The following is a 24043-nucleotide window of genomic DNA, read 5'->3' on the forward strand; positions in this document are numbered from 1 at the left end:
TAGGCCCTGTTTAGTTCCCCACCCAAAATTTTTTCGTCCATTCTATCGAATCTTTGGACACATGCATGGAATACTAAATGTATATAAAAAAATAAACTAATTACACAGTTTGATTGAAAAACGTGAGACGAATCTTTTAAGCTTAGTTACTCCATGATTAGCCTTAAGTGCTACACTAACTTACATGTGCTAATGATAGATTAATTATGCTTAATAGATTTGTCTTGTAGTTTCCTGATGAGCTATGTAATTTGTTTTTTTATTAGTTTCTAAAAACCCCTCCCGACATCCTTCCGACATATCCGATGTGACACTCAAAAAATTTTCATCTCCAATCTAAATACGCACAATAGGGGCATAGTCTAATATGCAGTACCTCCTTTTTTCATCTTTCAACTTAGGCCTTGTTTAGTTCCAAAAAATTTTGCAAAATTTTTCAGATTCTCCGTCACATCGAATCTTTAGACACATGCATCGAGTATTAAATATAAACAAAATTAAAAACTAATTGCACAGTTTGGTCGGAATTGACGAGACGAATCTTTGGAGTCTGGTTAGTCCATAATTGGACAATATTTGTCAAATACAAACAAAAGTGCTACAGTGTAAATTTTCCGAAAATTTTTTGGAACTAAACATGGCCTTTAAGAATGAAATGGGCTCCATTTCTAGAAAACCTTTTACAGCGATTCAATGTTTTGTCGTTTGGAACAAACAAAATACAAATGCGACTCGTGTAGTCGTGCTCGGCCAGCCAGCCAACAAATCCAACGGGCGAGAATATATTTTTTAAAAAGAAAAGCAAACTGAAAATCAAAACTCAAGATCGAAATCTGGCTTTCTTTTTTCCAAGACTGACCCGTGGGCCACCCTGTTGCGCCCCACATGTCAGTGTAACGGTCGAAGCGCCGCACAGTGCCTTTCGTGGAAGCTTCCCACGCTGCCTGTCACGCAGATAAAATGAGCAGAAATCCCGCGCGCACGCAGACTGTCACGCACTCGGCCACTCGCGCTCGCTCACACCGGAAGAGGGAGGGAGGGCCTGGCGTTGCAGGCGGAGGCGCGGAGCCGGAGGCGAACCCGCTGGAGCGCACGCGAAGTCCGAGGTGAGGCGATGGCCGCCGCCGCCGCCCCCCGGTATCTCGATCCTTCCAGCGTCGTCGTAGATCCTTGTCGTTCTGACATGGTCGATTGGCCGGGCCTGTGCGTGCTGCTGTGTTGCGCAGTGGTCAGTGCCTAGGCTTCGCGGGATCCTGCCAAGGCGGAGGCGCTGCGTTGGGCTGCGGATGGCCTCGGGGACGGGGAGCTCGCCGGCGGCGGCGGCGCATGAGGAGGAGCAGGTGCTGGAGGGAGAGGACGCATTCGAGATACCCAGTAAGAACGCGTCGCACGATCACCTGCGACGGTGGAGGGTACGGCGTCTCCACCACTACAGTTCGGTTCAAATTCTGTGTGTTTTTTTTTTAGTTCGGGATGAAATTACCATACGCTTGAGCAGTTGAGCTCAAACCTGCGCATTGCGGTCCGCACCGCCAAACGGCCTGTAGTTGGTATTGGTAGATGCCGCGTTAAATGATGACAGGATTTTTCGAATCAGTAGTTTGTTCATCCTTTTAATTTACTACCAGTTTGTCACATCGTATTACGGTGGTGTTTTTTCCCCCTGAGAATGTGCTCTGCACACATTTCGTCACTAACTTGGCCTAAACAGCAAGTGGCGGCACACGAAGACTCAGCACTCTGATGGGTGCTTGAGAAGTTCCTTCAGACTCTCTCTGTGCAGTCCATTCTTTCGTGGGACTTCTGGTTTGCGTCGCAAATAATGTCACCTTTTTGTGACTTATTTATGCTGCCTCTGATGGTCATCACTGAATTAGAGTTATCTTGAATGAATGCCGGGTACTGAAAACGATGGCATACTGCATTCTGAATACTCCTGTATCACTGTATGTATACTCGTGGAATTAGAAAGTTTGTTGGCTATGTAATTCCCCTTGAGTATATAGTAACAAGAGTAACAAGTTTCGAATCCTAATACTTGTTACTCCTAACCACTATGTACACTTTTACGAGAAACATTAGTAAAGTTTGTTGCATAACTTGCATCCTTCGATAGGAGGCTGTACTTACTATGACTGCATGTTCTCTTTTCACTCTTCATTTCAGCAAGCTGCTCTGGTGCTCAATGCTTCTCGTCGTTTTAGATACACTCTAGACCTGGAAAGGGAGGAAGAGAAAGATAATTTAAGAAGAATGTTACGATCCCATGCACAAGTGATACGAGTAATATCTTATTTGCTAGTTTAAATAGCAATTTTCTTTTCTGAAGTAAATACATTTTTCATTCCAAGTCTGAATTCTTCAGGCAGTATTTCGTTTCAAGGAGGCTGGCCAGAAGAACCTAGGAGGTAGAGGTACTGCTTTCATCATCCAACTTCTAAGCTTAATGGAAGATTCCACCATCCTTGCAAAATGGTCATGTAACAAGGGAAATCCCATGTGAATGGTGACATGTCATTATTAGTTTATCTCTTCCATTCGTAGTAATCATTATGCCATTGTAAATTTCTTCTTTCATTTCATATGTTAAATTTGCTAAGTCTCTTACATCTGAGTGACCCTCAGCTTTGTACCGTTTTCACATTTTCCTGATCATATGGCCTTATATTTCATACTTATTCACGTGCTTTATCACAACATAGGTTACCTTGAACAATCTCAATTTTGTCGCCATATAATCCAATAAAAATGATTCCCTAAAAAATCCAATAAATCTCTCTCTCTCTCTCTGGATTAATTGTAGTTAATACGTTTGTGATGTTTTTAATGCTGTTATCTAAGCAGAGTATTGCACTAGCATAAAAGATGAGACGCTCTCTCAGAGATTTTCAGTTGATCTGAAAAAACTCAAAATGCTGAACAGAGACCATGACGCTATTTTATTCCAGGAGGTTGGAGGGGTAGGTTCAATTGAAAATGTACTTGGATCTGTATCTTATTTTCCTACTTTTCATTCTGCGGTTTGATGACATATTTCTTACAGAACGCTCCCATTTAGGTTAAGGGGCTTTCAGATTTACTAAAGAGTGACTTAGACAGAGGAGTTAGTCCAGATGAGAATGAATTGATGCAGAGGAGAGACATTTTTGGGGCAAACACATATCCACGCAAGGAAAGAAGAAGCATTTGGGTACACAATTTCTTAAGCGATGTCTTATTTTGAGTGTGGGGTGCTAGCCTCTGTTCTGAAATAACCACTCCTAGTTCATTTATTTTACTTAGCTGTCTTATTTTCCTACAGTATTATGTCGACCTATTCCGGTACTCGATTTGTCCGGACCAGATTCCAAGTGGTCCGACTAATAGTCGCTTAATCGTGATTAGTCGTCCGATTAGGATGAAAAGCGTCTAGCTTTCAGGTTGTGTGTATTGCGTTGCTGAGAAACTGGGCTTCGACGAGCTGGTGGGCTGGCGACCCCGAAGATGAGCTCCTCTAGTCCTCCAATCCCCCTCCATCCTGTCGCTGCTATGCTGTGTGCGCGTCAGCCTCTGTTGCTGCTGCTCTCTGCCTAGTGCTTACATACACATACACCTACGTGGCTGTGTGATGTACTCCTATAGTCCTATGTGCAGATGTGGATAAGCGGCCAACTGGCCATCAAAACCTCACAAGAATCTGTGCCCTAGTGCTTTTAGACTCTTGGTGCTTGCTTTATACTATAATATGCTATATGATATATCAGTCTTCGAAAATACAGACGGCTACATGGACGGTTAAGACTGACTAGAAATACAGGACGACTACATGGATGATTAAGACCGACTAGACTTGACTAATAGGGCTGGTTGATGATTAATCACGATTAGTCATCTAGTCGGTACCATGGAGACTAGGGTTGGCTAGACGATTTGTTAACACTACTTTCACTTTATTCCGCCACCAAGATAGGATGTTAATTTTGTTTGTGGAACAAATAGAGATTTAATAATCCTAATTTACATGTAGTATTTTCAAAGAACTTTAGAACACAAAATACACCAAGTGATATTTATTATTCACTGGCACTTCATTGCTTGAAACATACAGCTTGCGTCTTCAAATTTAATATTTATTATCTCCTTATTTGCAGCATTTTGTATTTGAAGCTTGTCAGGATTTAACTCTTGCAATTCTAATGGTAGCTGCTGCTATATCATTATCACTGGGCATGACAACAGAGGTACGTTTATAACATTCTGATAATCCTGTCTCCTCAATATGGATAGTCATATTATCTTTTTTTTTTCTTAAACATATAGTAGTCATTTTGTCTTACCTACCTAGTTCCAACTAGGATGTAATTTTGATGAAATAACACTTAGGCTGATTAGGATACATGATTTAGGGTGTAAAAGATGGATGGTATGATGGTGGAAGCATATTTTTTGCTGTCTTCCTTGTGATATTCGTTACAGGTAACAATTTGTGTTTTACAGTTATCTCTCTTCATTCTTTTACTGTTATCAAGTTTCATGCCTGCATCAGTTCATCGATAAGCTTAAGTTATTGTCTAAGTTTGTTCTCAACCACCAAGGCACCAACCCAGCCTCACCTTGCAGCTCATTCAGGCAATCAAGCCCTGACTAGTATGTATCATTTTATAGTTTAGTGTTTTGGGGGCGCAGATGCAGACCGATCATGCCTAATGTAGTCAACAGAGGTTACTTTCATGTAAATAGTCTTGTAGGGTTTCAAGCTTAGGAGCCATGATGTCCTACTCTGCAAATGTGCGAGTGCACCCTACCTTGCTGGCAATGTTATTGGGCCACTATTTTCACTCTTCTTATGTGTGTTCGAGAAAAAAAATAATGTTATCTGCCAACCATTCCACCAAAGATCTTAGGTATTAGAGAAGGCCATCAACCAGTTCTTTTTCCTCTTTCCTCTCTCTCCTGGAGAGACCTCGGTCTTCTGGACCCTCCATTAATTCCTCTTCTTTTATTTTCTCAAGAGAAACCTGTTTGCTTTTTTCCCTTTTCTTTTCTTATATAGATAAATATTGACCACAGTAGGAGAAACCTGTTTTCGCTCAAAAATATGATCATATGTCAAAAACTGCACTTAAACATGGTCGCATTCTATTTTACGGTTTTCCCTCATGGTACAATACCCCGAGTCATCATGTTCTGATATTTTATTTTTTTTACAACTTTCTTAGCAACCAGTGATTATAGACAATCACTTCAGTTTCAACATCTGAATGAGGAGAAACGAAACATACAAGTTGAGGTGAGTACGTTTATGCATATTTATTTTGGGATTTAATTCTGAATATAGACCGTCATTCTACGTCAGTACCAACTTATTGTGATCTATAGGTCATCAGAGGTGGTAAGAGATTAGTAGCTTCAATATTTGACCTTGTTGTTGGTGATGTGGTTCCCCTCAAAATCGGCGATCAAGTATGAAATCATATATTCTGGTCTATCTCTACATCTTAGTTCCTTCTCTATTTTCCCCTCAAAATTTGATGTGGTTATGTTCATCCATCTTTAGGTTCCTGCAGATGGTATACTTATATATGGTCATTCTCTTGCAATTGATGAATCGAGTATGACAGGGGAATCCAAAATTGTAGGTGTTGATAAGAATGGAACCCTTTTTTGTTTCCTAAAAGCTGTGTTTCTAAATGTTTCAATTATATATCATGATCAGGTTAATAAGGACCAAAGGGCCCCTTTCTTGATGTCCGGTTGCAAGGTTGCAGATGGTTATGGCTCTATGCTGGTAAGCATCAGACTTTTTTTCCAGGGCTTGTTGAGTATAACTTAATTGACTCTTCCAAAATATATATGGTGAGTGGAGTGTGTTGCTTTAGCTGAGTATCTTTCCTGTACAGTATTATGTGTATCGGCTGCTACTATCACATTCATTCTGGCACTTTATATTGACCACTAACATGATCTTTCTGCAATTGCTATGCATACAAAGGTAACTGGTGTGGGTATCAATACTGAATGGGGTATGCTGATGGCCAACCTTTCAGAGGATGTTATTGAAGAAACCCCATTACAGGTTAATCTCTTAAGTTGCCTTTTGAGAAGGGATGCTTACGTACTATGAGTCTGTATTGACTATTGATTGGTCCTTGCTCCCACTTGCTTTGACATAGGTACGCTTGAATGGTGTTGCTAATCTTATTGGTATTGTGGGTTTGTCGGTTGCTGGTGCTGTCCTTGTCGTCCTCTGGCTAAGGTCTGTTCAAGAGTTAATTGCCATGGCCATGTGGTATATGTTACACAGTTATGCAACACTTCAATGTCTGATTCTTACAAGGACTTAAAAAAATGCAGGTATTTTACTGGACATACCAAGAATCCAGATGGGACAACCCAATTTTTGGCTGGAACAACAGGTGTAAAACAGGGATTTATGGGGGCAATTAGAATTTTGACAATTGCTGTATGTATTGCTAGCTAGTTTTTTTATTAATGTTATGAAGCTTTTACACACCGGATTATGCCATATTTTTTGATAGGTGACTATTGTGGTTGTTGCTGTGCCTGAAGGACTTCCTTTAGCAGTAACATTGACGTATGGATTGTAATCTTTCATGCAAGTTAATTATACTTTTTTTAGGTACATTACTCACGGTTTCTTTTTTCTTTTTTGTTTCAGTCTTGCATATTCAATGAGGAAAATGATGCGAGACAAGGCTCTGGTACAACCTTCAGATAGATTTGCGAAGCAAAACCTTCATATGACTCAGTATATGTATATATATATTTGTATCATTGACTTTTTCATTTTTTTCCCAGGTGAGACGGCTCTCATCTTGTGAAACAATGGGATCAGCAACCACAATTTGCAGTGACAAGACCGGAACTCTTACCATGAATAAGGTTTGTGAAGTCAATATGGACTCACGACAAAAGCACCGTGTATTATTCCCATGCTGCCTAGGAATATTGTGCTGTATATTTTTTTTAAGTATAAAAGGCAGGAACTCTGCCGCTAATAATAATAATGTGCTGTATGGGATGGTGTTACTTCATATTTTTTTCAATTGAATTCTAAAATATGAAATTCTAACAGTTTCAAGTGCATGTGTTCCTCTACTAGTGTTTAACTATGAAACCCATGATAGCATAAAGTCAATGACACCTTAAATTCATATATTCTTTTGGTGCCTTGTTTGTATTGATCTTCTAGATGACAGTTGTTGAAGCATATTTGGGTGGGAAAGAAATGGATCCTTATGATAATGCCAACACGATGTGTACCAGCGTGACAACTCTATTAATTGAAGGAATTGCACAGAACACAACAGGGACTGTGTTTATGCCAGAGGTAATAACTCCATAAACCTTGTGTTGTTTGCATATAGTTATGTTACATTCACATATATGCCATTTAAGTTCTATTGATATGAATTGCACGAGACCAATCCTATATTGTTTTCATAGCATGGCAAATCAAATCCAAGTTAGTATGGTTCCCTATTTTTAGGATGGAGGACCTGTGGAAGTTACTGGCTCACCAACTGAAAAAGCAATTATTTCTTGGGGCCTTATGGTAATACTCAGTATACACTCATTTATTTTGCATTATCTACTTCCATTTATTTTATTGGTTTGACAGTTTAACTGTATAGATTGGTATGGACTTCAAGGATGTGAGATCAAAATCTTCAGTTCTTCATGTTCTCCCATTCAGTTCAGAGAAGAAGCGTGGTGGTGTGGCTTTGAAAGTGGTAAGCTTATTCCATGTACTAAAAAATTCTGAATGAAATAATCTGTTGTCGAAGAAGAAATTATCATGTCTATTATCAATTGTTCTATAGTGGAACTAATAAGGACATAAAACTATATACTTTTTTTTGAACGAACATAAAACTAACTTGGTTCTGTGTAAATTTGAATTTTGCTATTATTTTCACATTTTTTTAACTTTTTTATGCAGTGCTTGTCTATATTTCAAGATTGTTACAACTAATTTGCTGAAAAATATTGTTGGTGAAAATAGAGAAGTGTAAAAGGGCTCAGAAGTGTGGGAGCTGGACAGGATTGGCTCCAGAATCTTCCCCAAACTTGCAATATGGTATCAGAGCTAGGGTTTCCTCCTTGGGCGACGGCGGCGCGAGCTTTGGCGCGTGAGTGCGAGCGGCGCGAGCAGGAGTGCCACGCGCGGGTGCAGCACGCGTGGGCGCGCGAGTGCGAGTGGCGTGCGCGGGAGCAGCGTGCGCGAGCGGCGCGCGCGGGAGCAGGACGCGAGCGGCGTGCGCGGGGGCAGGCGAGGAAGGCGGCCCCGGCGCCCGTGCAGCCCAAGCCCGAGCAAGAAGAGGCCGGCGGTTGCTGCGGCGGCGCCATCCAGGGAGGCACGGAAGGCGCGGACAAGGATTCTGCAGGCGCGGCATGCGTGCGGACTGCTGCAGTGGGATTTGTTGGTGAAGGGAGCAGGACGTGGATGCAGCTTGGATTGGTTGACGGGGGGAGAAGATTGTGGCAGCAGTGGTGAACTCCCAACTCTCCTTGTGCTTGCGTGGTGTGTCTGGCAGCCTGGGAGCAAAATTCTTGCGTCCTGTGGGTGCATGCTGTGGCTGAGAAGGTAGGCTGTGTATTGACTTGTTGAGGCGAAGGTTTCTTGGTTATCGGTGCCGTCTGAACTGAGGTGGAGATGGATCCTGATGGGGAAGAAAAGAGGAAAGTGGAAGAGGATGCAGGGAAGGAAGAAGGTAAGCAGCATAGCAGTGATAGTAGTGGTAGAGGTGATCCACTAATTACCAAGAGTGAGATGAAAAGTGAGATGAGGTCTATGATTTTGGAGCTTGTGGAGATGGGCATAATTGGTTCTAGGCCACATGAGCTGAAACTGGAACTGATGCCGAATGAAGTGAAATTAGAGGGAAGTAAAAATTATTTAAGTTGGGCTAGAAGAGCACTATCTGGCAGACGAATGTGTTGAGCCGGCTAACAGGCTTAGCCCCGAATGGAAGATTTGGCGTGCGACAAATTCTACTATTGTGGCGTGGTTGTTGGCATCCATGTCACCATCTGTTGGCAAAATGGTGGAAGCTATGCCTACTGCAGCACAGATATGGAAAACCTTGAGTAACATGTATTCCAGGCGAGGGAATGTGATGGTGATGATGGAGATTCAAAACAAGGCTGATGGAGTGAAACAAGCAGGGCGGTCAGTGGAGCAGTATGCTAGTGAGCTGCAATACTTGTGGGGAGAGCTGGATCACTATGCTCCACTTCATATGAGAGACCCACAGGATGCCCAAGATGTCCAAAAATGGGTAGAGGACAGGAGAGTGACTCATTTCCTGAGGAATTTGGATCCCGAGTTCGAGAGCAGGAGGGCTGCCTTTTGTCACCAGGACAGTCTTCCTACCATGGAGGAGGCTGTGTCAGCCATGGTTATTGAGGAGAGCAGACTACGGATGATGAGTGGTAATAATCCTGTAAAGTCAGCCTATACCACAGTGGCAGTCAAGAAGTGTTACAACTGTGGAGAGGAAGGACACTTGAGCTACAATTGTCCTCTTCCCAAGAGTTATGTTGGTAGGAGTGGAACTCGTGGAGGTCGCGGTGATGCCCATGGTGATCAAGGTGGTCGTGGTGGTCGTGGAGGAGGACGTATAGGGGGACGTGGCAGAGGCAGAGGCCGTGCTGGTCCTCAAGTCAATGCTGCTACCTCAGAGGAAATTCCTTCTCTTACTTTAACTGGGGAACAGGTCAAGCAGTGGGAACAATGGCAGAAGATTAAAGCATCTGAGACCTCCAGCACTCCAGTCGGTCCTGTGATTACCACCACCAGTCACTTTGGTAACTTTGCCAACTATGCCCACTTGGGCAAAGGTATTCAGGCACAGGCACTTGCATCCACATATAGGCATAATATAGAATGGGTCATCGATTCAGGGGCTTCTAAGCATGTCACAGGCATATTTAGTTCTTTTAGAACATACACTCCACATTCCTATTCTGAAACTATCCAAACTGCTGATGGTACCTCCCAACCTATTCATGGAGTAGGATCTATAGACTGTACCCCATCCCTTCATTTAGCTTCTGTTTTGCACGTTCCTTCTTTCCCAGTGAATCTCCTCTCTGTCAGTTCGCTTATTGATCAGTTCAAATGCATTGTTACATTTGATGAAAACTTTTGTACCTTTCAGGAGAAGAGAACGGGGAGAGTGATTGGGACTGGAGTCAGGCGTAATGGATTGTGGTTCATCAATCAGGAGGAGTCAGCATTGACAGCAGCTACTGAAGCACAAGAGCGGGAGATCTACTTGCTTCATTATCGGTTAGGACATGTACCTTTTGGAAACTTGAATAAATTATATCCTGATGTTTTTAAGGGTGTGGACATAAAGAAACTTGTGTGTGATGCTTGTGAACTTGGGAAACATACAAGGACAACTTATCCTAGTATTGGTCTTCGTAGTTGTGAACCTTTTATGTTAATACACTCCGATGTTTGGGGTCCCTGCTCAGTTACATCTGTGAGTGGATTTAAGTGGTTTGTCACCTTTATTGATTGCTATACTCGTATGACATGGATCTACATGCTTAAGGGTAAGCATGAGGTTCTTCGGTGCTTCCAAGACTTTCATAAGCTGGTTGCGAACCAATTTAATGCTAGGATTCGGATTATCCAAACTGATAATGGGAAGGAGTATGTGAATAATGAGTTTGAGGCATATCTTTCAGATCATGGGATCATACATCAAACCACTTGTCCTAATACCCCACCCCAGAATGGTGTAGCTGAGAGGAAGAACCGACACTTGTTGGAAGTAGCAAGGTCAATGATGTTTCAGATGAATGTACCTAAATATCTTTGGAGTGAAGCGGTGCTAACAGCAGCATATTTAATTAACCGTATGCCGTCCAGGATTCTTAACATGAGGTCACCTACTGAGCTATTGTTGGGACAACGAGAATTTAAAGTATCTCCAAAAGTGTTTGGTTGCGTTTGCTTTGTCAGGGACCATAGACCTTCAGTCGGAAAGTTGGACCCTCAGGCAGTGAAATGTGTTTTTGTTGGATATTCTTCTACACAAAAGGGTTATAAGTGTTGGGACCCTGTTGCAAAGAAATTGTTTGTGAGTATGGATGTGACGTTTCGTGAGTTTGAACCATACTACACAAAATCATGGGATTTGGATCCGTTCTTGGAAGAATTCTCTTCAGTCACTGAGGGTGACAGTAGAGAGGGGGAGAATGATGAAGGAGTTGTTGCTCAAAAGGAAGTGATTGTTGGTGATATCCCGTGTCCAATGGATGTGTCTGAAACTCCGAAGGCGGTTGATCAGGATAATGTTGTGGATATGGGAAATGGTGGACATGCGGTTGATCAGGATAATGTTGTGGATATGGGAAATGGTGGACATGAGAATGACGAGATAATTGGTGATGGGAATGAGGAGGCAATTGACGAAGGGAGTGAAGGGGGGATTGCCAAGGAACCAATAGTATATCAAAGAAGGCGGTTCAGGAATCAGGGGGAGCAAATAGTTGTTAAGGAACCAATAGTGTACCAAAGGAGGCGGCTTAGGAGTCAGGGGGAGCAAGTCGATGCACCACAGCTACAGCAGCCTGCTTCACCAGTCCCAAACCTCTCCACGGATCTCTCTCCATCGAGTTCCTCGACTCAATCTGGGTCAAGTGGTAATGCCTCTTCTTCTCCTGACCATGTAGAGTTACCTCTTGCACAACGTAGAGATACTAGATCCAATTTTGGAAAACCTCCTGTTCGTTATGGATTTGAGCATCCTAGTACAGACTATGACATTGCCAATTTCATTTCATACTCTCGTCTTTCACCTGCATTTAGAGCATTTGTTACATCTTTACAAACAGTGCCTATTCCAAAGGACTGGAAGTGTGCAAAACAGGACCCCAAGTGGAATGCAGCTATGAAAGAAGAGATGCATGCTCTTCAGAAGAATAAGACATGGGAATTGGTACCACTTCCAAAGGGGAAGAAAGCAGTTGGTTGTAAATGGGTCTTTACTGTGAAACAAAATCCAAAAGGTGAGGTGGATAGATATAAGGCTAGGTTGGTCGCGAAAGGGTATAGTCAAACATATGGTATTGATTATGATGAGACTTTTGCACCAGTGGCAAAAATGGGAACTGTTAGAACCCTAATCTCTTGTGCAGTCAACTTCGGTTGGCCTCTTCATCAAATGGATGTGAAGAATGCATTTCTTCATGGTGACCTACAGGAGGAGGTTTACATGGAAATCCCACCAGGTTTTGCAAATAGTCAAACTGTTGGGAAGGTGTGCAGACTTAAGAAGTCACTCTATGGACTAAAGCAGTCACCTCGGACATGGTTTGACAGGTTCAAGAGGGCAGTCTGTGACATGGGATACTGTCATGGGCATAAAGAGGGGCGCCGTAGGGCGCAAGTGTCCTAGTTGGGCCTTAAGCCCATTAGTGTTAATTAGTGTCTCTCTTAGTTATTTGTCTATAGGAATAGTACCATATTGTCTAGGCACAAGAGGTGTTAGTCCTATGTACCTTTTATATTCAGCCCATGGGGCACAATGGAAATCAAGCAATGAATTATGAAGAAACAATTCTAGTCTCCCTCAATCTCTCAAGCTCTTGGTAAAGCATAAGGCCTAGTTATCCCAAAGCTCTTGGCAAAGCATAAGGCCTAGTTATCTATCTCCCAAATATCCACCGTGTTCATAACACCTGGTATCTAGAGAGTCCAGCGATCCTCCTCCATCAGCCAGATCCTCCATCAGCCGAATCCTCCAGCACTTCCGATCCTCCATCAGCCGTTTCCAAAAAAAAAAAGATACTGATCCAGATCGTCGCGTCGCCTACCTCATCCATCGTACCGCGCCGCCACAGCAACGCCACCAGCCGCCGCCGCACCCCCATCACCACAGCCGCTGCGCCGTAGCCCCATCACCACCATCCACCGCCGCCACAATCATCGATCCAGATCCACCACAACACACCGCCGCTGCCACGCTTTGCCTCGATGGACTTCCCTAAATTTGCGGGGAAATCTGATCCTGTGGGCTTCGTCAACCAGTGCGACTCCTACTTCCGCCGAGAGCGCATCATGGAGGAAGAAAAGGTATGGCTGGTTTTCCGTAATTTAGAAGATGACGCCCGGGTTTGGTTCCTACAAGTCCAGCATGCTGAAGGCACCCCGGCGTGGCGTCGCTTCACCGAGCTCCTGCACCTGCGCTTCACATCGCCCCCGTGCCCCGACCTGCTCCACCATGTGTCTCCTGCTGCCAACGACACTTCCCGCATCTTTGCTGATATATTCACGCAGCTGGATCGGATCAAGGAGTTGCTCAACGCGAAGGATAAGAAGGACCGTGAATGCCGGGCGGCTGTACGTCTCCAGGCAGCAGCACGAAGACTCCTGGCTCGTCGCCGAGCGCAGGCTCTTCGTGCCACAAAAGCATCGAAGGAGCAAGCAACGGTGCGCCTCCAGGCAACAGTGCGAGGAATGCTTGTCCGTCGCATGGTGCGGCAGATACGCGTGCTCCTCAGCTCGACGTTGTCGTACGTGTTCATCCACTCGGACTCGCCGATACGGCCTGCGGCTCCAATTGCAGTGGAGGTCCAAGTATGGGCGTTTCTAGTGCAGCGACCTCGCATCCAGCATCAGGCATCAAAGGCTATCTCATTTATCCTTGTGCCTGCCGTGGTGCTAGACAAGGGCCAGCTGCTTCACACTCCACACTTCAGCCTACATGAAGCCAGCAGAGGCGCTCTTTCCATGGGATCCAGGTGGATATCTTTGTATTTTAGTCTTCAATAAAAAGGGGAAGCCGAGATGTAAAAGGCTTAACCCTATTTCGCTTCAGGACGAGCTGGGTCTCCAAGGGCGGGGGAGATGTCATGGGCATAAAGAGGGGCGCCGTAGGGCGCAAGTGTCCTAGTTGGGCCTTAAGCCCATTAGTGTTAATTAGTGTCTCTCTTACTTATTTGTCTATAGGAATAGTACCATATTGTCTAGGCACAAGAGGTGTTAGTCCTATGTACCTTTTATATTCAGCCCATGGGGCACAATGGAAATCAAGCAATGAATTATGAAGAAACAATTCTAGTCTCCCTCAATCTCTCAAGCTCTTGGTAAAGCATAAGGCCTAGTTATCCCAAAGCTCTTGGCAAAGCATAAGGCCTAGTTATCTATCTCCCAAATATCCACCGCGTTCATAACAGATACACACAATGCAATGGTGACCATACAGTCTTCTATAAGCATAGAGGAGCTTTTATCACCATTATGGCAGTCTATGTGGATGACATAGTGATTACTGGAGATGATGAGGAGGAAATCAGATGGTTGAAGGAGAACCTGGGAAGAGCCTTTGAAGTGAAAGATCTTGGACCACTTCGGTATTTTCTCGGGATTGAGTTTGCTAGATCACCCAAGGGAATTGTCCTTTCTTAGAGGAAATATGTTATGGATCTGTTGGCAGAGACTGGAATGCTCGGATGTCGACCATGCAGTACTCCTATTGATAAGAATCATCAAATCTGTGCCCAATCTGGAGATTCAGTTGATCGGGAAACATATCAAAGATTGGTCGGAAGGTTAATATACTTGTGTCATACAAGACCTGATATTTCCTATGCAGTAAGTGTGGCAAGCAGGTATATGCATGACCCAAGGACAGGACATATGGATGTGGTCTACAGAATTTTGAGGTACCTAAAGGGAACTCCCGGGAGAGGGATATGGTTTAGGAGAAATGGACACTTGAATTTGGAAGGATATTGTGATGCAGATTGGGCAAGTAGCAAGGATGATAGGAGATCTACCTCTGGTTATTGTGTTTTTGTGGGAGGTAATCTTGTTTCATGGCGGAGCAAGAAACAAGCAGTTGTGGCTCGATCTACTGCAGAGGCCGAATACAGGGCAATGGCATTGAGCTTATGTGAGATGTTGTGGTTAAAAGGCTTGTTGAAGGAGTTGCGGCTGTTAAGAAATGAAACCATGATGCTTCATTGTGATAACATCGCTGCAATGAATATTGCAAACAATCCTGTTCAGTTTGACCGCACAAAGCATGTAGAAATTGATAGATTCTTCATCAAGGAGAAGCTTGATAGTGGGATCCTGAAGTTAGAGTATGTGAAATCACGTAGCCAACTAGCAGATTGTTTTACAAAAGGTCTAGGACCTAGTGAAAATGAGTTGAGTTGTAACAAGATGGGCATGTTAGATATCTTTAGCCCATCTTGAGGGGGAGTGTTGGTGAAAATAGAGAAGTGTAAAGGGGCTCATATGTAAAACTTGTGAGATAAGAATAGAAGTGTGGGAGCTGGACAGGATTGGCTCCAGAATCTTCCCCAAACTTGCAATAAATATCATCCAAGTGCATTTGGATAATCTGCCACATTTTCATCTGACCCTGACAATGTTGGGGTTTCTTCCCTTCTCTGTTTGGATCTTCTTTTATGTAAATATGCCTATTAGTTCTATCCTGAATGCTTGTCATGGCGACAATATCTGTGTCGTGAGAATCTTTCCTACTCCCTTTTAGATTGCCTTACCCCACTACTCTTTTGTTTGTGTATTTGCAGTCAGATACAGAGGTTCGCATTCATTGGAAAGGGGCAGCGGAGGTACTATTAGCATCTTGCAGAAGATGGCTTTCTGCTGATGGTTCTGTTCAGCCAATGAATTCCATCAAGGTAAATATACGCCCAACTTGCCTTTTTAGTCATTCTGATTTCTAAAGTATTATCAACTTTAAAGTATTCTTTTCAGCATATCGAATTCAAGAAATCAATTGATGATATGGCAGTGAGGTCATTGCGTTGTGTAGCTTTTGCATATTGCCCCTGGGAACCCAAAATGGTCCCAACAGAATCTCTAGATAAGTGGAAGTTGCCTGAGGATGATCTGACTCTTATTGGAGTGGTCGGGATAAAGGTAGTTTATTCTGAGCCTTTATATATTTGTACCTCTCCTCAGTACTTGAATAGTTGTTTGACTTTGATATTACTTCTCTCTCTCTCTCTCTCTCTCTCTCTCTCTCTCTCAATGTAATGCGACTTCACTAGCACTAAATATAAGGATATAACGCTCAATTTCATTTTGCTAGCATCAAGTTCTTACACGTCATTCTCAAGTCCCATAACCATAAGTATGGCAGAAATGAGAAGTTATTAAGAGTGTAATGATGCAGAAACTTGTTCTTGGTGTTTTCTACCCATTATGTTCCAAAATATAGTTTTTATATTAGTTTTCCCCTAAGTCAAACGTATTTAACTTTGACCAAGTTTACAGAGAAATATATTCACATTTACAGCACCAAATAAATGCATTATCAAGACATATTTCATGCTGGATTTAACGAACTAGTTTTATGTTGTGTACATTGATGCATCTTTGATCTTTCTGTAAACTTTTTTGAGAGATCTTTCTGTAAACTTGACTTGGTCAAAGTCAGAGAAGTTTGACTTAGGACAAAACTAGAAGTCTAGAACACCTTATATTTTAAGATAAAGTGATTTTTTATTTACAGGCCCACTCTATGTTTAGATCATTCTGGAAAGTAACTCTCTTTTTGTTTATTTGCTTGTCTAGGCACATATTCTGTTCATATTTGTCCATAATTTGTAACTTCTCAGTGATTGAATTCAGTATTCACCCTTCTATAAGAGTTTCTTCTACTGTAGGATCCCTGTCGCCCAGGAGTGAGGAATGCTGTACAATTATGCAGTACTGCTGGTATAAAGGTTTGTTGTCATTTGTACTCATTTATGTTCCCCTCTACTTTTTTATTTATCATGCATTCATTCATTCACCGTCCGTATTTCATCCGTTTGTTCTAGTCTGAGGCTCTAGCTTATTGGTTAATCTAGATCATGAGTCATGACCATCTCTTTAGCTTTTTCTTGCGAACGCACCTGAGCGTGTGTGACCATCTCTTTAGCTCATATTCTGACAATGTGCCAATGTTAAGTTCATTTTATGAAATAATTTGCTTCTCATGACTTAAATATCGATTTCAATGTTGTTCTATTTTGTCTTCTCTTTTTACCTTTAGGTACACATGGTCACAGGAGATAATGTTGAAACAGCAAAGGCCATTGCTGTGGAGTGTGGAATATTAGATGCAAAATATACTGCATCAGAACCTAATGTAATAGAAGGAAAAGTGTTCCGCGAGATGTCTGAAACTGCACGAGAAGATATTGCTGACAAAATTACAGTAAATCTCCATTGATCTCTCTCCCTCACTATGTTACATTTTAGGATTTATATGCAACTGTAGATTCCAGTTATTATTAAAATTACAATAATATACTTAAATACTTATAAAATGTATATTTCCCACTTATATATGATTGGATTTCAATACAACACATCATTGTATCCAATGGTTGATAAGACTTACATAGTATTGTACCTTTGGTGTCATGGTGGAGTTGTTGGTCCAAATCCTAGCGCACACAATTTTAAAGAATAACTAGCTGTGTGCATCCCTGATTAGTGCAAAGGTTGCAAATTATCTCCATTATCTAAAATTCCACCTACTTAGAGCTCCATATAAGACCCTGTTTACTCATCAAAATGTTTTACTATGATCTGTGGCTAATTTGGAGCTACTGTTATCCATGACAAAGAAGGCTCAAGTTAAATTGGATGTAGCTGGACTATAATGATGCTTTCTGCTGAAAATTTATGGTTCTCCTTTGTTTTATAATGCAACTAGCGAACATTTGTGATGCCTTTTATTTTTATTAATAACATGTCATTACTAGACCATATAAAAAAACTAGTTGATTAGTTGGACTTAATAAAGGAAGAAGCCCATTTTACTTCCCTGAACAATCCCACTCTGTTCGCTTAATCCCATCAATAAAATGTCAGCTCAATTTACTCCCCAAACTATTTCAACTATTCCAATCTACCCCTGTAAGTTTTAAGTTAAAATTTTGTAGAGTGACAAAGGACATCATAACTTATGTTAAAGAAAGGTACATTAAGAATTGTCATGATTATTTTCATAGATTAGGAGTGTGTAATACTAATTAACTGTAGACATACAAAAATTATGAACAATATGATGAAAATTCTTAATGTATTTGTCTAACATAGGATGTCATGTTATTTATCACCCCACAAAATTTGAACTTAAAATTCAAGTTGTACATGGAGAAACAACAATGACAAATTCATTAGGGCAGATTGGACCAATTGAAATAGTGGGTTAAAAGGATAAAGTGGATTGTTGGGGGGTGGGGGGGGGTGGGGGTGGTATTAAAAGGGGTTTTCCCTAATTTAAAACTCGTCAATTGAATTTTCTGAATGTCACTCACTCAACCAACTCTCTGTTGCAGGTTATGGGAAGATCTTCTCCAAATGACAAACTTTTGCTTGTTCAATGTTTAAAAAGAAGGGGCCATGTGGTAGCTGTTACTGGCGATGGCACAAATGATGCTCCTGCATTAAATGAGGCCAGTCCAAAATTTTATTCCTTTGATAGTCAACCTGCAATAACCTTCTCCTAATCCTGAACTTTTTGTCATATAGGCTGATATAGGTCTTTCAATGGGAATATCAGGAACAGAAGTTGCCAAGGAAAGCTCAGACATTATAATCTTGGATGATGACTTCACCTCTGTTGTCAAGGTTATCTTCTGTAACTTCAAAGTATAAGGCTTTCTAACCAAGATGTGATGTGTCCCAGTATACTTTTGTCACAGCATGCATGTTGCCTTTGCTTATTGGCATGCATAATGTCAATGTGTTTTTTTTAATGCACATATTTTGTCAACGTGACATATTATCAAATCACTCGTAATGTTTCTTTTTGTGATCTTTCTGTTAGTTGACAAAATGCATTAAACGATATAATGTTTACAGTTACCATAACAGCCCATACCTGCAGATATTCTTGCTGATTCTATACTTCGCTTGCTTTGAGTATACTTAACGGTAATTTATAACATCTGTCTAGACTTTAGAGTGTGAATGTTTATTTTAATTTTCTCCTTGCAGGTTGTTCGATGGGGCCGGTCTGTTTATGCAAATATTCAAAAGTTTATCCAGTTCCAACTTACTGTTAATGTTGCTGCCCTAGTTATAAATGTGGTTGCTGCTGTGTCCTCCGGGGATGTTCCTCTGAATGCTGTTGAGGTTCTGATTTTCCTCTTGACCTGTAGAACTACAATATTATTCTTACTTTTAAATTTTTTATAGCTCCTCTACCTTTTTACTGGAGTGGTTTAGCATGCCACGTGCATGAGAAGGGCTATGGCAAATTTTTGCTGTCTATTAGAAATATTGGATGCATAAGGCTGATTTGATGACCCGGGCTGGCAGAGCTATTCAAGTACAGTATGTTCTCACAGGAATTCTGGTTTATGTGGCAATGGCTACAGAGCTCCCTCCTTGGGCTCTCAAAGCCATAGATAAGATTAGAAGGGCTTTCCTGTGGAGAGGCAGAAAGGAGGCAAAGGGGGGGCACTGTCTCATTGCTTGGCCCAAAGTGTGTCGCCCCCGAGAGCTCGGTGGGCTTGGGATTGCTGATCTGAAGACCTTATGCATTGCTTTGAAAGCACGTTGGCCGTGGCTCAAGAGAAGCGAGCCCAACAAGCCGTGGGCAAACCTTCCGATCCAAGTCAGTAGAGAGGTAGCAGCCCTCCTCTCTATGGCTGTTACAACTGTGGTTGGAAATGGATCTAATACACTCTTTTGGAAAGACAGATGGCTGGATGGCAAAAGCATCCAGGATATTGTGCCTTTGGTCCATGCACTGGTTTCTAAAAGAAGAGCAAGTAGACGTTCTGTGCTCGAAGCTTTGTCTGGAGATAAGTGGATTGAGGACTTGCAGGGAGGGGCTGGCCCAGCTGCTCTCTCTCAGTATCTTGGCCTTTGGGATATTCTGAACACTGTGGAACTAAATGAGGAAACTCCTGATAGGCACATCTGGAGGCTTTCTTCATCAGGGGCTTATTCTGCAAAGAGTGCTTATGCTACCCTTTTCCAAGGCGCTATCCTTTTTGAACCTTTTGAGAGAATCTGGAAATCCTGGGCTCCCCCTAAGTGTAAATTTTTCATGTGGCTTGTTGCCCACAACAGATGCTGGACTGCGGACAGATTGGCTAAGAGGGGGCTTCCTCATCCAGATCATTGTCGCCTTTGTGATCAAGAAGTGGAAGATATTCAGCACCTTCTCGTGGGATGTGTCTTCTCTAGAGACTTGGTTCTCCCTCTTGTCGCGCTTTGGCTTTGCTGCTCTTGCTCCTCAACCTTCTGACCAATCCTTTGATAACTGGTGGAGAAAAGTTGATGGTGCGGTCAGCGGAGATTATAATTTGGGTCTGAATTCCCTAGTCATTTTGGGAGCCTGGAGTATATGGCGGCATAGAAATGATTGTGTTTTCAATGGGGCGTCTCCTAATGTTAACCTGGCTCTAGCTATGGCTAGAGAGGAGGCTCATTGGTGGAGTAGGGCAGGAGCTAAGGGTATTTCCTTGCTAACTGCAGGAGGTTCTGTCTAATGGTCTGCTGTTTGGTCGTTGTTTCAGTCCTTTGGACTGCCCTTTGGTCGTTGGTATTTAGTTAGCCGGTGTAGCGTTGTGTGTGGGTGTCTCGGGTCTATGTATGACTCTTTTTCTTCTATTAATATAATGATACGCAGCTCTCCTGCGTGTTCGAGAAAAAAAAAATTATTTATTACGGGAATTGGAATACAGATTATTACAATAGATTTTTATTTCTAGAAAATATAGCAAAGCACTTAATGTAAGACCTTGCAGGAATCTTATTTGGTACATTTCTTGCAAATGATGCCCAGTTTCTTTTTTATCTACTTATTGTTCCCCCTTGTCAGCTTCTTTGGGTGAACCTTATTATGGACACACTCGGAGCTCTTGCATTAGCAACCGAACCACCAACAGACAACCTAATGAAGAGGCATCCCATCGGACGAAGGCATGGCATAACATCCTTGATAGTTATCAACACTTTTGTTTTGTGTATTCTGTTCTATTTCGTAATTAGGTGTCGTGCAAAAGAAGCATGACATACTTCCTAATTTACTTCCACAGGGAACCTCTTGTGACAAACGTTATGTGGAGAAACCTTTTTATCCAGGTCTCTAGTTGTCTACTCATCTTCATGTCTTGAAATAGACCCTGTGGAATGGGGGCCGTGTTCATTTTTACATATCTAATTTCATTGCAGGCACTGTACCAGATAGCAGTTCTTCTCATATTCAATTTTAATGGCAAAAGGATTCTGCATTTACAGAATGAAAGTCGGGAGCATGCTGATAAAATTAAAAATACCTTTGTCTTTAATGCATTTGTCTTTTGCCAAGTAAGTTGGTCGCTCTGCAATTTAAAGTTTCAGTTATAAGATTCTCTTCAATGTGTAAGTACCTTCGTGTGGCTTCAACATACGCTTGTCAAATATCCACTTTTTTTTAAAAAAAAATGGATATATCGCCCTGCAAATTATTCCAAGAATAATATGTACTCTACAGCTTCTTAGCAACTTGGTAAGTCTATTAGACAGCACCATAGAATTGTTTTCCCATACCTGCCGTGCCATTTGTGTCAGATCTTCAATGAGTTCAATGCTCGCAAGCCTGAAGAGAAGAATGTCTTCAAGGGAGTTACAAACAACCACCTTTTTATGGCCATAGTGGGTGCAACCACCGTACTTCAGGTAACATGCTATTTGAATGCTTTTACATGGTTTGACGAACGGCAATTATCAAGTATTAACACTCTCTGTCAGATCTTGATGATTGAGTTCCTCGGGAAGTTCTTCGATACTGCTAGACTTAACTGGAGACTATGGTTGTTGTCAGTGGCTATTGGCGCAGTGAGGTATGCATGTATGCTACTTTTGTGTTTCAGTCAAAATGCCTACAGCGTGCTTAGTGTTCCATATAAAGGATACCCAAGCATTGTTTCTGGTTAGTTCCCCCATTGCTGCTGATACCAAGGAAGTTTAGGTAATTTGATGTGGACACGAATTCCCAACAATTTGTAATGCTAATCTTACAGTATACGTACCTACAAAACGTTCAAAGTTATCACAGTTGCATCAACCACCATCCTTTAATTTGCTCTTTCAAGCACCGAGTCTGATTTGACGACAGCCCAATAATCCTAGATTCATTTGATGCGCCCATTTTGATTCTGATTTGTGCCCATTTTGAATCCAGTTGGCCTCTCGCCTATCTTGGGAAATCCATCCCCGTGCCTGCCAGACCCTTCCAGAGCTACTTCAAGCATTGTTCTTGTCGTAGAGGACCACAGCAAGGTAATTCACGAGTATATACTATATGTCTAGACAACCTATCGTTTCCCATTGAGCTTGCGCCGGTGCCTACGTGGCTTGTGTTACATGTTGCAGATGAAGAGCAAGGCGGCAAGAGCTGAAACTTGTCAGGTAGAGCCGCAAGTGCAGCACTACAGATAAAAGGGCGTTTAATTAGGACAACGCACCTCTCCGGCGTCTGTTTGAGCAATGTTATCTGAAGCATCCGCAGGCTGTGTCACTGAGCCAGGCTAGATCCTCAGCAGGAGCCAGGAGCTTCAGCTGAAGCAAAGAAACAGCCAGGGCGTGCATTCCCTATATTTGTATGCAAACGCAATCTAGAGAGAATTAAGAGAGACCCGGCTCTTGGTGCGGGGTGCATCACTGCAGATTGCAGAGGATTGTCCGTGCGTTACCACCCTCTAATTCATCGCAAAATGTTGAAACTAAACCTACATTTCCCAATGAATTTCCATCGAATTGAACTATTAGAAGACAGTAGTGGCTTGGTGCCTTGGTTGTTATCTTGCGAACTGCAGTGCGTGCCATGCGGTCAGGGGGCGTGCCTGCGTTTCTATTGCTGCAGAAGCCGAGAACGCGCGCTCCCGGCAAATCGAATCGAGTGCTCCGCGCGGCTTGTTCTGCGTCCTGCCTCGCCGTGCCCGTGCTGTCCCCTTGTCCTCCACCAATGGCGCTCCATGAGTCCTCGCCGTGTTGTATTGTACACTTTTGTACTGGAGTCTGGAGATTGGAGGGTAACGAGTATTCGCGATCCCGGTTCCGGGAGCCTAGCTAACAGCCAGGAATGTGCAGTGGCCAGTGAGGCACCGGCACCACTGGTTTGGCCAAACGGCGGGACCGCGGCCTGGAGCAAGCAGGCAATCACGGCGTCTTTCTCCCGGTCCCCGGAGCCCAACGCCCATGCCACGACGACTCGTGGGCGCGGAGCCCCCTGGCCGCCGCCGCCGCGATTGGTTACTCATTTGCTCAACGCGCCTCGCTCATCCACGAAACGCACGGGCATGTTTGAAGTTTGAAAACGCCCTGGCAGACACTGTAGTACCTCGCTAGCCAGGCAACGATCACAGCACCATGCGATGGAAATCGGACGTCCGATATTCGTGTCCTGGCCAGGCAACCTTTTCTTGGGACCCAACCAAACAGCCCCGCAGTACCCCCACCTGCCTGCGGGGGCACCTGCAACTGGCGAGCTGACAGAAGGTGATGAGCACTGCTGATTGCATTAGACTATTATTATTACTTTGATAGAGCTCCTGATTCTCCGGCCTTGTTTAGATACAACCAAAAACCCAAAATTTTATAAGATTTCTCGTCACATCAAATCTTGCAGCAAATGCATGGAGCATTAAATATAGATAAAAATAAAAACTAATTACACAGTTTGTCTCTAAATCGCAAGACGAATCTTTTAAGCCTAGTTACTCCATAATTGAACAATGTTTGTCAAATAAAAACGAAAATGCTACGGTATCAAAATCCAAAAAGTTTTTGGATCTAAACAAGCCCTCGGTGGGAAGGGAGAAGTTATTATTTGCCTTTTTACGAGGAAGAGAAGTAGTAATTATTTATAACTCTCTAGGATAAATTCTAAACCAGAAAATTTCTGTGCATCAGATCCTAGCCTCCTAGTTCATTTTCAGAAAATCATTTCACAAAATGATTATAAAATCACTTCGTTTAAAAAAAATCACTTCTCTGTGAAAAGAGCAGTCTGACGGAGCTTGGGTTCGCCCAGAAGCTCTGCCAACCCCC

At 42.6% G+C, this 24043-nt stretch overlaps 1 protein-coding gene across 2 annotated transcripts; it reads left to right on the forward strand.

Annotated features, from left to right (window-relative positions):
* Positions 1008-22768, forward strand: LOC8055893 (calcium-transporting ATPase 5, plasma membrane-type). Of its 2 annotated transcripts, XM_021454850.1 has the most exons (35): positions 1008-1106; positions 1227-1412; positions 2167-2283; positions 2366-2414; positions 2845-2960; positions 3059-3190; positions 4131-4220; positions 4386-4455; positions 5199-5269; positions 5359-5442; positions 5537-5614; positions 5696-5767; positions 5972-6055; positions 6153-6235; positions 6334-6442; positions 6519-6574; positions 6659-6701; positions 6799-6882; positions 7193-7330; positions 7490-7555; positions 7635-7733; positions 15565-15675; positions 15752-15916; positions 16666-16725; positions 17037-17201; positions 18334-18450; positions 18527-18625; positions 18995-19132; positions 20832-20932; positions 21049-21094; positions 21185-21319; positions 21563-21670; positions 21743-21834; positions 22176-22273; positions 22367-22768. In XM_021454850.1, the coding sequence occupies exons 2-35, from the start codon at positions 1287-1289 to the stop codon at positions 22390-22392; spliced, it is 3228 nt and encodes a 1075-aa protein (XP_021310525.1). In that variant the 5' UTR covers positions 1008-1106; positions 1227-1286; the 3' UTR covers positions 22393-22768. The 2 variants fall into 2 exon arrangements, with proteins under 2 accessions (XP_021310525.1, XP_021310526.1); XM_021454851.1 differs by lacking the exons at positions 1008-1106; positions 1227-1412; positions 2167-2283 and having other exon boundaries at positions 2394-2414; positions 3044-3190.

This window comes from Sorghum bicolor, chromosome 2 (genome assembly GCF_000003195.3).
Source record: "Sorghum bicolor cultivar BTx623 chromosome 2, Sorghum_bicolor_NCBIv3, whole genome shotgun sequence".
Classification (NCBI taxonomy): Eukaryota; Viridiplantae; Streptophyta; class Magnoliopsida; order Poales; family Poaceae; genus Sorghum; species Sorghum bicolor.

Excerpts from the sequence above, each read along its gene's own strand:
- LOC8055893 (XM_021454850.1), top strand. The coding sequence starts at position 1,287 with ATGGCCTCGGGGACGGGGAGCTCGCCGGCGGCGGCGGCGCATGAGGAG. Across the intron at positions 6,575-6,658 it reads CCTTTAGCAGTAACATTGAC|TCTTGCATATTCAATGAGGA; the intron begins GTATGGATTGTA and ends TTTTTGTTTCAG. Across the intron at positions 21,095-21,184 it reads GGAGAAACCTTTTTATCCAG|GCACTGTACCAGATAGCAGT; the intron begins GTCTCTAGTTGT and ends ATTTCATTGCAG.